Source organism: Haliaeetus leucocephalus, unplaced genomic scaffold (assembly GCF_000737465.1).
Source record: "Haliaeetus leucocephalus isolate CR32 unplaced genomic scaffold, Haliaeetus_leucocephalus-4.0 Scaffold229, whole genome shotgun sequence".
Taxonomy (NCBI): domain Eukaryota; kingdom Metazoa; phylum Chordata; class Aves; order Accipitriformes; family Accipitridae; genus Haliaeetus; species Haliaeetus leucocephalus.
This window is the reverse complement of record NW_010972665.1, coordinates 10,086,346-10,100,651: the sequence shown is the minus strand read 5'-3', so window position 1 is coordinate 10,100,651 and position 14,306 is coordinate 10,086,346. Positions and strand designations below refer to the sequence as shown.

The 14,306-nt window shown below is 39.0% G+C and overlaps 1 protein-coding gene across 1 annotated transcript in view; it reads right to left on the bottom strand.

Annotated features, from left to right (window-relative positions):
* Positions 1 to 14,306, bottom strand: part of GRID1 (glutamate receptor, ionotropic, delta 1) — a 554,546-nt gene that overhangs the window by 103,359 nt on the left and 436,881 nt on the right. Inside the window, exon 6 of the mRNA XM_010567883.1 lies at positions 9,208 to 9,381. Within this exon, the coding sequence (XP_010566185.1) occupies positions 9,208 to 9,381 (174 nt within the window). The remainder of the gene's footprint in view (positions 1 to 9,207; positions 9,382 to 14,306) is intronic.

Sequence of the window (14,306 nt, the reverse complement as noted above, 5' to 3'; positions counted from 1 at the left end):
CAAAAAAGAGGTTGAGGATACCCACTTATTTAAGTGACTAAACAGAAAAAGGGATCTTAATGCGAAAATAATGCAAAAGCTATGAGATACCATCACTGGGAATCTCTCCCATCTGGCATTGCCATCTTCTTTCCCTTTTCTTTCCAGCTTTCCTGAACAAGCAATCTACATTCCCTATATTTGCTATTTTATCCAGTTATTCCTTTTCCTTTTAAAAGTTTCCAAAGCAGCTACTTTGCAGATTTCCTCTCTTTTTAGGAAAAGCAAGTAGTTAAAAAATTATTGAGAGTCCCAGCAACTAAGTCTCTTCTGCTTAGTTGCATTTGTCTCCCTACTCTGCAGATACTTTCCAACCAACTTTCAAATAAAGCAACCAAACGCATCCCTATTATTCCACAGGGCACTTTTCCTCTTCTGTGTTAAGCTACTCTCCACAAAAAAAAAAAAAAAAAAAAAAAAAAATCAAAACAAAACCCTAAACCCACAAAATAAACCACCCCAAACCACACACCACAAAACCCACTTGCTTAGAAATAGATTTTACATGCATAAGGAAAAATGTCATTTCTTATGTGCCATCATGATCCTCTTTGCTCCCCGCTGATTTTGATTTTACACCCCCACTTTTAACTGACAACTGATTGCCTGCTGCCTTGGAACGACCACAAATCCGAAATGCTTTGCATTTTCTCAGTTTGGCAGCGTTCTTTTTCAGTTCTGGAAAACTGCAGCCTCATTCCAAAAAAACAGTTTGCTCGGTTTGCTAGCAGAGAGCTCTAGGGCAAAATAGAAGATGTACTTGGGTAAACTGCTTTCCTTCTTTTTCTACTTTTTATGCTTTTAGAGAAGCCACCACCGTTCTGCATGTATAATGGACTGAAAGTTTGAGAGAACTGCTTTTGAGGATCTTGGCCTACATGACCATGCATCCAACTCAAATTACCATATGCTGTAGAGCAAAACAAAACAATCCCGTGTTTACCAACCTAATCCTCATATTTCAGTTAGACCTATAATGGATTTTGTATCACTATTGTTTCATTATTTTGTTTTGAAAGAATGACATAAATGGAGTGACAGCAAGAAAGGGTCTGCACGAGAGGAGTTTCCCAATACTTACATCCTTCTGTCACACATCTGGAGATATGTACCAAGGCAGAACAAAAGGTTGCAGAGAACACAGCAAGTTACTTTTTGCCATGGAAAGAATATTCTACACATCCTGTTGTACACACTTATCCTCTAGTATTTTGCCACTCCAGTTCTATTGAAAGCCTCATCCGAAAAATAAGTATATGGTACTTTTTAATCAGCAAAATTCCTTTTTTCATATAATCATACTAATGGAGTATTTACTCCAGTAAAAATGACAGGCATACATTACTACATTTTACCCCCTACTCACTGAAGAGTCAATATCCTATGGAAGACTAAGTTGAATTTTATTCACACAATCAACACTTTTTTAGAATAGAAAATAAGCAAGCTAGGAAAAAAACAGCAGCAAAACCTCCACAACTGAGGCTGGATTTGTAATATTAAGAAAACCAATTCTCTTTTTTTAATAATCTATTTGTTCAGTCTGCTAGTTCAGACATAAATTAACACAAAATATATAAGTCCACCCTATTAAGGGCAGGACCCTTTAAAACTTGTAAAGCATGACTCAAAGAATCTGTTTTGCACAGTGATCAAAACGCAGAGTGTAGACAATGTGTTTATTTAAAACAAGAGAAGGCAGGATGTACGCATGATAGCACTGTTTTGGTAGTCCTCTAGGTCAAGAGACACTTCTTCGAAGTGCAAAAAATAATCAAGAACAACCAAAAATATCCTGGTAACTTAGAAAATAATGTCCTTTTGATCCTTCACAGTGTGCAGAGCAAAACCCAGCTCCCAAATATGCACAGTAGTATAAATGAAATATCTTTTCCCAATCCCAAATGGGAACTAGATTTATGCTAGAAAACTGAATTATGGAACCAGGTCTAATCTGATGACTGAGTAGTGTTGTGTGAGTGTAGCTGAATAGTTGATTCCTTCAATACCTACAGTAAGATACATTATTAAATTACTGTGAGGTATATTTTTATCTTCTTTTTTCCTAGTTCCTTTCTGAGGTAGGAAAATAAGAATAAATTCCTCAAATATGCTCCTCTTCTCAAAATAATATTCACTTTCTACCTGAATTCATTACTGTGTATGTATTTTCTTGTAGAAAAATGTTACTTAAAACAAGACACAGAAATTCTGGCCTCATCTTACAGTAAATCCAGGGCTATAGTAATTTCCTTTATTTTCTATTATATTCATTTTAATGCAGCAAAACCTCTGCATATGTACCAGAGTGTATTTGCAACATGAGTTTGCTGTAACCTCCAGAAGAGCAGTGCTGTGAAAACAAAAAGGGTTCAGCGGATAAAGCCTATATATACTTGTTACTACAACTGCACACATATTTTAATTTTCAGCTAACTATCAAATTCCCTCTGAATATAAACATGACCACTGAAAGGGAATTTGTGAGATACCCAAGGGATCAGCTATACTCTGTTTCCACCAGTGCTGTCAGAGGCATGAGAAAATAGTAAATTTAAAAATTAGTCTTCAGGTAGCATTCAGAATTGGTAACAAAGCAAGAAAGAAGAAAAAACAAGGCAATGTACTTGGCTACTTCGGGGTTTCCAAGCTCTGGAGCATTTTTTATTTCCCCTATTTATATATTCACAGGGGGAACAGACGAGGGAAGGACATATATCTGCCTGCAGGGATTCTCCTTCACATAACAAAAATTCCTAGATTAGAACGAAGTGTTTCATTTCTGTCCTGTTTGGAGGAAGAAACAGCAATTTTCAGTTACTCTTTCACTTCATTGCTGAGAGCTGTAAGAGCTGGAGCTATTGTTACTGAAATGCTTTTTGATCTACCTGCTGTAAGAATGATGGTGGCTGTTTCACTAATACATTAAAGAGTATGTCCTGTACATGAGTAACTTTAGGCATGTTCTGGTATATCTTTTGAAAATTATTCCAGACTTTATGAACTTTTATTTTGCAATGAAGAAAAAATCCACTACACACTACTAGAGCAGAGCAGAAATTTTCAATGAGAATGGAATTTTCCCCCTATCACATTATTAAATGTCTTTTTATAGAGGTTTTTATGTGAATTTCATGAGATTTTCCAGAGTGATTTTACTTTTAAAATTATGTATGAAGGTAGCTTTTAGCTCCTTCAGAGGCACTAATCATAGAAAAGTGCTCTTCTGGGAAGGCCAGCAAGCCACAAAGTCTGACCCCAACTTCTGAGTTGCCGGCAGAGCCAGAAGTCTAGCCAGACAAGACCGCCGAAGAGACCAGCTGACACCCAGATGCCACCGCTTCAAAAACTCATTCCCAAGCTGGGCATCTGTACCCTGCTGCTGCCAAAATCACCCTGTGAGTGGCCACAGCACTCATCAGCTCCAAGGATGAAGCAGATGGAAGAGGAGCTCAGACCGAGCGCAGCCTGCCAGCAGCAGAAACGCTTGCTGCCTTGGGAGTGCTATCGTTGTGCTTGTGTATGCACACAGCAGCAGGCCCCAAAACCGTGTTTCAACTTCCAAAGTTCAAGTACTGCCAAACGCAGTTACACACTTGTCTCTCTAACGACAGGATGCGTCTTACTAGGAGCAGTGAAGATTGATGGCTTATTTATGGTATACCAGCGTGCTTACAAGGATATTGCTAGAATGGAGAGACTGAAAATTTGACCTATTTCATTCTCTTAAATTAGTTTGCAGAGCCCATTGTGCGACTTTCCGTTTTAAATACATGCTTCGCTGCTCATGGAGAACAAAATCACAGCCAGCAGTCTGGCATTCATGAGAAAACCAGAGTCAAAAAACAAATGTTCATTAAAGACTCAAATGTCAGCTTCAAACTTCCAAAGGGCTATTTATTATCACCGAGGTAAATGAAAGTCTAACTAAAATTTTCCTAAAACCACAGAAAAACAGACCTCAATTGTATATTTATTCAAGCCTTCTCACAGTAAGGAATCTAACTAGTGTATTATTTAGTGCTTTGCCCATTCTAGTTTTAAGTATCTCAAACAATGGGGCTTCCAAAGATTTCTTTGGAAGACTGCATTCAGAATCCTTTTTTTATTGATAAGCAGCTTTTCTTTCCTTTTCATTTTTTTTTCCCTTTTTACTGAGTTATACATCTCAGACCACTTTTCCCTACCTACAGTTTCTATTCTCTGAATGCTCACTGTCCTTCAGCTATTTATTATGAGTATTTATCATAATCATGAGTGTTTTCTTACTCAGCATGTTTTATAACAACATGTTAACAATGATACAGGGCCTGGATCACCCTGTAACACTCAAGCTTGTTAGCTGCAGGCATTGGCTTCACTCACTAAACGTCTCAAGAATTTGGCACAGCTAATACTAACTGTCCAGGGAAAGTCTAGCAGGAGACATTTGGTAAAGAAAACTGAACACAACTAAGAGTCAGACAGGAGGACAAGAGGTAATATTGGAATTGCAAAACAGAGTATCAGACTAGCATTTTATCCTATCTCATTTGTAAATAAATAGTGGTGCAAATTAGGTTTCAGAGGCAATAAAAAAAATGAAAAATTGAGGTATTGACCCTTTCTTCTAGCCACTGTTGTCTGCTCCCCGATAGAGCACTGAACAAAAATTCAATAAAATAATTATGCAAACAGAGAACTCCAGCAGTCAAAAGAGGTAGTCTGAGCAGAGAGGAAAAGCTGGTTCTACCCTCCAGAGTGCTCACAAAATCCCACATGGCCAGCAGACATCCACAGTCGTTGGGGTTTTTTTAACAAATTCTGCTGCTAATGCACCTTGTGTAAAACACATGCCATCGGGCTTCAGGGAGAGGTTATGTCATGCAGTGGGCAGTAAGTCATTTCAAGGATACTTTTCATTCACGTTGTACTTGGAAACAGCTTCACCGTGACTGAACATCTGGCCAGAAGTCCAAACTAAACTTTGATAAAGAGACAAGCAAATACAGGTTTGTAATGAAAAGAAAAGAAAAAAGTGGCTCATCAATCCTTTATGGGAGAAAACGAATGCTTTACTAGGGCTTAATCAATATTTACTCCCCCCAGCAGCACTTAACAGCTGTGTAATAACAGCCATGTAAATAAGTCAAATGAGAGTAAGGCTATTTAGTTGGACAAAACTGCAGGATGAGGCCCTTGAGTTTAGGCAGCCAGACACATCTCCGAAAAATAACTCTACTTACAGTAGTTAAATTGCAGTCATTTCTGAAGAGAAGACAGTTCATAAAGAAAAACACAGCTCTGTAAGAGCAACTGCTAAGAGATGCTTACAAAGATATCTGATGGTCAAGTCTTTGAAGAATGAAATTTTGACAGAGAAAGAAGAGTAGCTGTTTCAATGAATACCCTCCCACACTTCTCAACATCTTCTCTTCAAATACGTCAAAGCGATGCCTGGAATAGTTCTTCAGTAGAGAGGTTGGACTCTGAATCCCGTAAGAAATAACCTCATTAATTTCATGACACAGTTTGCTGGGTTTTCTTTTTGCCTTTTTAATCTTACTATATATTTTGGACCATGCTAAATGATTTCATATACACTGTGTCCTTGTAATATGTTTTAATATAAACAGAATCTCACATAGACTGAACTTATTAACTGTATAAATGGTAAATATGGGAAGAAACAAACTGTAATGGGAATTACATTTCTAAAGAGAAATCTTTTCAGAAACATCAACAGAAAAAAAATTGATTTTGAGTTTATGAACACATCATGAACAACATGATGAAAGAAAAAAGACCATCAAAAATTGGGTTTGTAGGCAGGCTTCAAAGCTAATATTTAAATGGGAAGATTTTGGAAAGAAGCAGGTTATATATTAAAATTTCTTCAAATTGAATCTGTAAGACTACGTCTGAAATAAGCTAAACAGTTTAATAGAAGTAATCCCGCTAAACACCATTCAAATGCCATGCAGGGATACATACCAGGTCTATCTAGGCCTAACTAGATTTAACTATAAATCCTGAAGTGCTTCAGTATTCTCTCTCCAGATGAGGCAATACTGACAATGCTGATAGCCCAAACCACAGGATACTCATCGCCAGTGGAAGACAGCAAGTTCTAAACTGTATCTTTTCCACTTACAAAGAAGTAAGAGAGATGGACACAGAAAATCATATATGAAGAATAAGAAAGAGATAAATGTAGTCCTCTGAAGTCAAATGAAATGACCAAGACAAGAAACTTTATAAAGCTTTTTCTCCAGCTGAGGCATAAACCCAGCTGGGTATATTATACGTGCAAGAAATAAGGGCATGAGCAAAATTTTGACAAGTGGGTTGATGGAATAAGATTGGATTTCCACAAAGCATTCAGAACAGATGAGTTTTTAGATGAGCTTGCAGAACAGCCTGATCTTTAAAAGCCTGTCAGAACGCCAAACTGGGACAATCACCTACTGAAAAACAACTTTCCAGGATACGGTACTCAAGACACTGAGAACAAAATAATTCCAAAAAGATTGTCATCAATTTAGCCAGGAAAAAAGTTAATAATCCATGACATAAATGTTGCTTTCTTTACCAGCTTGTTAAAAATGCTAAATTCTCCCCTATAAAAATCTTACAGCTAGAGGCTGACAGAGATTAGCTTATTCTTCTTCAAAGTCATTAAATAAATAGTTAACCAACAATAGCTGGCAAGTTACCTTGACAACAAAGAATTATTAATATGAGATTGCCCAACGGAGAATGAGCCAGGGATTTCCAAACCATGGTGTTAATCAAAGCACTTCAAAGCAACGCAAGAACTCGGTGCTGGCAGGCGGTCACTGCCTCTGGTGGATTCATGCAGCTTGACATGGGGCTGGGAGCTACTGCAAGCCTCTGGCAACAGGGGTAATTTAGTGATGTACTTCTGTACAGCAAAAGGTCAAAACTATTTTTTAAGCAAGAAAAAGGAAACAGAAGATGGAAGTACCTGAATTGCAGGACCATTAATAACATGTCAGTCATACTTGGAAATTAATATGAGCTGTATGCCCACAAGGTGTTACGTTAGATGTTTTGGCAAAGCCTATGACAAAAAATGCAGCTACGGAATGCTTCAAATATAACTGCACATGCTAAAAGCATCCTATATTCAATCTGTAGAAACTTAAAGACAACACAGTATATACTGGCGGCAGCTGATTTGAACAATCATCTCACACGTGCCCTTCACCTTCATGATATTTCATTCCAGTGTGGCTGGACATGACAGTTAGGGAATGAACTTCCAAAAGGCAAACTTTATACCTCCGCACTTCTTTCTATCTCTTTCTTGTTTCTAAGTTCATAGAGAAGGAACTAATGGGCAAAGCATAACATTACTCTTCCATTCTCTTCAAGACAGTTTCTAAGGTGGTATAATATTTCTGAAGATAGAAACTGAGAACGTTTTGCTTCTCAAAACCCACATTTGGGAATAAGTAGGAAGAGGGCCCTTCCTGAAGGGTCCTTGTCAATTAAATTTAGCAATAGTGCACGAGGCTGTTCATGCTAGCAAACCAGTTACTGTATTAGCAAATAAGAACTTGCTCAGAGAGGTCTGTCAGAGCCCTTCAGATGAGTCTCTGAATTAGATTATGCATAAACCAGCATTGGCAGCAATACTCAAAATCCTGCTGTAATGTAAGATTGTTCCCCAATGAGTGATTTGTTGGTGCAGGATAGATCATTTTTGCAAAATACTGGAAATTGCTTTGATCCTCTGAAATGCATGGCCTTTGTTCTCATTACAGCATACCTCAGAGTTACTAACAAGATCAAAAGTGTCTTCTCTTTCTAAGCCAAGATAAGCATCGACTTTCCCCTGTGCAGAACGAGTAGACCGGTGCTCAGAACTGCAGGGCACGTGAGTGGCATTTCCCAAACTTTGCCACTGCTGTGACAGAACCTGAGTCAGCAGAGGTTCTCTTCAAGGAGGAAACACCCATGTCTCTCACTCAGAGGATTTCAGACTCTGCAGCTACAACTTTTTAGTAGGGGACAAATAAGCAAAACAAACATCCTCATCCATGTGTCTTGGAAAATCTTGACCTATCTGCTCCTCTTCCTGAGAATCCTCCTACCTCTCCTGGTTTCCCATCAGCCTCACACCTTGCTCTTCAGAAGCTCTTCCAAGGCAGCACATGAGTTCCCTTTGGAAGGACACCTCTGCCCAGACTGCCAACAGCCCGCTCCCCACAGCCTAACCGAGCCCTTTCTAGACTCGCTCTAACACATAATACCCACGCTTGCCAACTCACAGGCTCAGCCACTGTGTCCTCACTCAATCCATCTCAGGCTAAGACTAAATTTGCAATAGAAAGATTCTAATCAATCTTATAACTCTCAGTCTCGCTAAAGTTTTCAGTTTTATCCAACAGCTTCAACAGTGATACAAATAAGATTCTTAACTGTGCTTAAAGTAAAGGAGAAACACATGGAGTCCTATTGAAAGTCCAAGACCTGTGTTTCAAAATTATTGCACTATCCTTGGAAATAGCACCTAAAATTATATTTAAATTACTGCAAGAAAAAATGCTATATCTGGGATAAATTGCCAAGAAATCTTGAGATGTTGCTTACACCAGAGTCAAATCTGTTACCCAAATCTGGAACTTGAACTAGTAGTGTATATTTCACATGCTCAGACAAGTATCAGCTGCTAGAGACTTCCGAGACCATTGAAATGGGACAGACTGAATACATCAGCTGGATTCAGTCCATTTACCTAAATATTAAATGCTCCACAGGCCAATACCTATCAGAGTTCTGTTATTCTCCCAGATTAACTCTTTCACAGCAGATGTTTAATAGGCATAAATATAATAAGCAAGTAGTAACAGCACAAGACTATGATAGTACAACTTTTTCTTTTTTTTCAACTAGAAGAAGATTCTTAAGAGAATGAAACATGCAAAATCAGCTCAGAGTTAGTGCAACCACTTGCTGGTACTTCATGGACATAACATCACATCTAAAGCACTCAGTCCTGGGAAATAAAAGAAATAATTAAGTCAGGAAAATTTGACCAAAAGTTACATGCTCAGATTTATCTGTACTCATTTTATTCTTCTTCTGAGTTAATACAGTCACAGAAAAGTATCTCACGTCCAATTCCTAAGATGGACTTTTCTGCTGGGCAGAGCTACTGACCTGCAGCATCTGAAGGTAGCCTTCTTGTGGATCACACAGCAGTGAAGATATTCGGTGATTGTTCCTCATGCACCTCTGATTGTTGTCCCTTGAGAGAGGGAAAATTTGCCGGATAACTGTCATCCTCCCCAGAGCACTATGTACCAACTCTAATATTTCATTATCAGTGATTTCCTGTGAATGGAGACACAGTCTTTTAAAAACATGTATTTGTCCAGACATTTTATATATTCCTTTTGTTACTGGATAAATGTTTTTTAAAAGACAATAAAGGAAAAAACTTCAGACGTACATGCTTAGTCTAGACCAAATGTTCTTATTTTGTGTTTAATAGCAATGGTATTTTTTAAAGTAACATCTGAAACCAAAGAAAACAGATTAACACAGTACCATCTATCTTGGCAATACTAACATACTGCAGTTCCTCATAGAAAAGCACCAAGATGGTCTCAATAGGTTTCTAAGTAAAAACAAGAGCCTTCAAACCAAATTTATACAGAAAGGATTTCAGTTTAACAGGATAGAACCTCGCTACATCCTCAGAACAAAACAAATGGAAAACATAACCGTCTTTAGGAAATATGGCCCTTACACCTGAGAACAACGTTACAAGAAAGTACTTTTCCCATAAGAACAGTAGATCATTTCTGCAGACTAATCCTGATAGTGACTCAAGGAAGTCTTTTGAGATTATCTATATTAAGAAATAAAAAAAAATAGGAGAAACTTCATGGAAGGGATTGACACATTTGGGAATGCAAGTTTCTGCACACAGAATAATTTGGGATAAGATATAAGGAGATCTCAAGGACAGGCTGCTCTTCTTTCCAGGCTTTGCACTGTCTAAAGCCTCTTTGGAGACCTTGCCATGTCCCAGCCTCCTAATCCATCCTGTGGCAGAGCCTGCATCTATTGCCCTTATATTGCAACTGAAGCCGACTCAACTGCATGCTTTACGTATTTTGTATTTAAAAAAAAGCCACCAAATCAAACCCTCTTTTCTTACCCCAGGATGCATAGTTTGAAATTCAGGGCCTTAGCTGATCCTGAAATCCTACCAGCAGTACAGCCTGTGATGGTTATTCCCTGCCAGGAGTCCGCTGCGAGGAAGGACGAGCAGCGGCACCGCTGACTGCATTCCTTCCCCCAGGCATCTCCTCCGCAGGGAACAGCTTTCCAGCCCAGCTCCTTAGCACTGCCACCAGCAGCATCTGCAACTCACACCAGCCCAGCTCCAGCACACGTTGGCTGCACAGCTGGGCCAAGCCATCGCCCAGCCTGCACAGGGCTGCTCTAAGCCCCTTGCAGGGTAGGGGGCTGCAAATAATTTGTGTTGCTGTACTGAAGTCAACAGGACCCACACCTTGAGAAGTGTCCGCAGCAGAAGTGAACCTGGCCCCGTACTCTTAACGTACAAGAAAAAAAATATTTTCTTTTCTTGCCATTTTCTCTGTCAAGCTGTGAGTGAAATGACCATGGGGTTATTATAATTACTTGTTATGGTTGACTAGTACTGTAGCTTTGGCTCAATTTAGTTCTTCTTTGCCAATTTCCCATCATTTTTTAGGAACATGAATTTTTAACTTTGCAGAAGGTGAAATTCATTGCACGAACGACAGACCAACTGGTGTGGCATGAAAACAGAAAATCAGAAAATAAATATATTCTTATAGAAGCCAAAGATTTTGAGGCTTAATAGAAAATGTGGGGTGGCACCTGTAGCCTTGCAGGGAGACACCGAAGGAGATCCACATGCTCTACGCGTCCCTCCAGACTGCTGCCTTGGATTTCTCTTCTGTGGGGCTGAGGGGTGTTAAAGCCACACAGCGTGTCTAAGCTGCAGTCTGAGGGAAAGACAATTTTATGGGATAGCTTTAACTCCTAAACCCCTAGGCTGCATCCCTTGGCAGGCAAACTCAGACTGAGTGGCTGGAAACAGAAGAAAAAAGATCACAAATCATCCGAACCTTCAGTTCACCTCACACCACACGCATTTTGTGTCCTCCCCAAGTGATGCACAGCCTTTCAAAGACGTCTCATAACCTGTGTCAAAATGCTTGACCTGAGACATGTAAGCCTATACGTAGCAGACCAGAACTGCTTCCTCCATGGGATTTCCAGAAGTAAGGTAGTGGAGGAGATCAATTATGTTGGACACATTAACCCAGGTTCTTCCCACTTGGCTATAGGCACCAAGTGAGTCCTGAACTTAAAAGCCTAGTTACTATATAGCCAAAGAAGTAACCCGGGATCCTCTGGAGGGAAATTCAGAACCTAAATTGGGCTAAATCTGACTCTGGAAGTGCCACCTTTTTCTGTGTGGACAGCTGACAGTAGCTAAATCCTTCAATGCCTCAGTTCAGTACATAACACCAAGGGAAACAAAGCTCCTGTATTTTTTTCAGCTGACGGACATTCATACCAGCATATGATCCATTCCTTCTAGAAACTGGGTTTCTTTTTAGAAATGTAAAAGCATAGAAAAAAAATAGGTTTTGGTGGAAGAGCTGGGAACAAAAGGTCTACATCTGCATTTTTGAGCTGGTGCTCTAAAAGCTAAAGGAAACCATGGACCTTTCCGTGCCGGTTCACAGGGCGGTACAGCCCCAGGCAGCATTGCAGGGCACCTCGGCCCGGTCCAGGAGCAGGAAAGCGTGGCTGAGTGCCTGAACTGCAGAGGAGAGAGAGCAGGGCACCACCATCCCGCACCAGAGCAGCCCGGCTCTGTCTTCCCTGGCCAGGGCACTGCACCCCTTCCTCTTGCCTGGCACGGGCAGGCCCTGCAGATTTGTTTCCAGAAAGCTCACAGTCCTGGCTTAGCAGCATGCAAAAGCTTAAATGTCACACGCGGAAAGGTCACCTGCATTCCGACTGTGATAAATACAGGGAAAAAAAAAAGAAGAAAAAACCCAAGCCAAAAAAGGAAAAACAAGTATATGTGAAGTTGGCTCTTACTTTTACACCCATCCGAATAACAGCATATATCCAAAAAATAGTTCTAAGCCCTGGAATCACAGAGGAAAAAATATTTCACACCGATCTTACAATTAAAGTCTATTCACCTAGTTATTTGTTTAAAAGCAACATGTTTTCTTTTCTGTACATGATATGAAAATTTCCTTTACGTTGTGAAACTTACAACTAAGCAAATAATTTAATTTGGTCCTAGAGGGTTGGGTTTTTTTCAAACAAATATATCCCAAATTTCCAATTTCGTTCTTGGATCTTTACACAGCACAAGACAGCACACAGTAATTACCATTCATACCATGTGTGAATGCTGTATTCTAAGTAAAGCTTATCAGCTGCTTTGGCCAGGCAAGCGCTCCTCGCAAAATTCCATATCACGTGCCCATTTTTTGGCTTTCATGATCCCATGATGTTGCTACTGCAACATGGAGTAAATCTTTACTTAATATAGATAATAGCTTCTGCTTATTTCAGGGATATGCTTTAAGGAAGGTTAAAGAGCCTAACTCAATATTGCTTGGCACCTTTAATAGCAGTTTGCACTCAGGCCTGTAAATATTGAATTTCTTGAATGAGGATGGAGGGAGAGCACTTTACCCAGGGATAAAAGATGATCTATTATCTAATTGCTCCTATCCTGGATTTTTCCTTTACTAAGGGAAAGAATTTGGCTATTCCGAATATTTCAAGGAGCACTTAGTTATTTTGGTATGCAGACATAAGCATAAGACTGACTACTTACCCAGGCTAGTAGTAGTTTTCACCAACGGAGTGAACACTGAAAGGGTATTCCTTTAAACACAGTATTTTCTGTTCATGTGGCATATTAATGGCAAAGTTTACTCTTCAAGAATTTGTGGCACTCATCTATTTATTTGCACACAAATATTGGTCATTTGGGAAATTAATTTATCTTTTTTTATCTGCCCACAAAGAACTTCAGTTAGTTTGTAATACCTAGCCATATTGCTCAGGGGAATATTTAAATCTGTTCTAGTTGTGCTCAACTATCATAACACAAATTGCAAAGTGAGACAATTATGTTTCACATTACAATCTCTATTTTCCTAGAGGTAATGACAGAAAAATTATAAATTTTAATGACATTAATAATTTAGAGAACCAAAACAGATTTCCAGAAAGCACATCCCTGAGAAAACTGGAGGATTAAATTGAATGGCAACGGGGACAGGGATGCTCATGGAGACAAGCTACAGATTTATGTGGAATCTTTGCATTAGGATCGATACTGCTTGTTGGATTATTCTAACTCCCCTCAGTGCACTATGTACATTTGTAAAGGGACACTTGTTCATTTGTTGAAAATCCAGAAAACATCCTTCAGTTGGCTGTTTTTTAAAACGTTCTTGACAGCTTACCCTGTAGATAAGATTTATTCAATTTTAACATTACACTGGCTTCTCTGCAACCCATGTGGACACACACACATATATATATAAAGGTTAATCCTTTAGGCAAGAGCACAATCCATTTTTCGTAGCACAGAAAACATTCTAATACACGTCTGCATGACCACCTGTCCAACTCCTATTCTCATTGTCCTCCCACGCATCCAACACTACCTTACTTCTCTTCCTTTTACCTGATGCTCCTAAAAATCTCTACAGGGATGTATTTATAATTTAATTGAATAAGCTCTATTCCTAGATATAAGGACTCTACACTGGGTGTCCAGAAGTCTCTCTCAGATTGTAGCAACTGCCTACACAGTAAAAGATCCTCTGATTTAACAAAATAGTATTGCATACTAAAAAATAATTATCTCAGGAAAAAAAAAAGAAAAGCACACAAAATTATAGTTACCAAAAGCTGGACAAACCAACCAAACAAAAAAATCACCATTGATTTTAATATGGATTTCACTGACAAAACAACTCATCAAACCTGATCTAACCTTGCTCCTAGCTGATTAAGACTGTTTCTGCATAATTCAACAGCATTAGAATTAGGTCAATTCTGAACCCTACAAATTTCTTTGAGAAGGATGCAGGTACACATGCAATACAGTTTCACGTATGTGTATACCTTTCAAGGATATATAAGAAAATGATACATTTTTGTGAAAACAGATAAACAAATAAAAATTTTGCAGTGTTAAAGATAGCAGC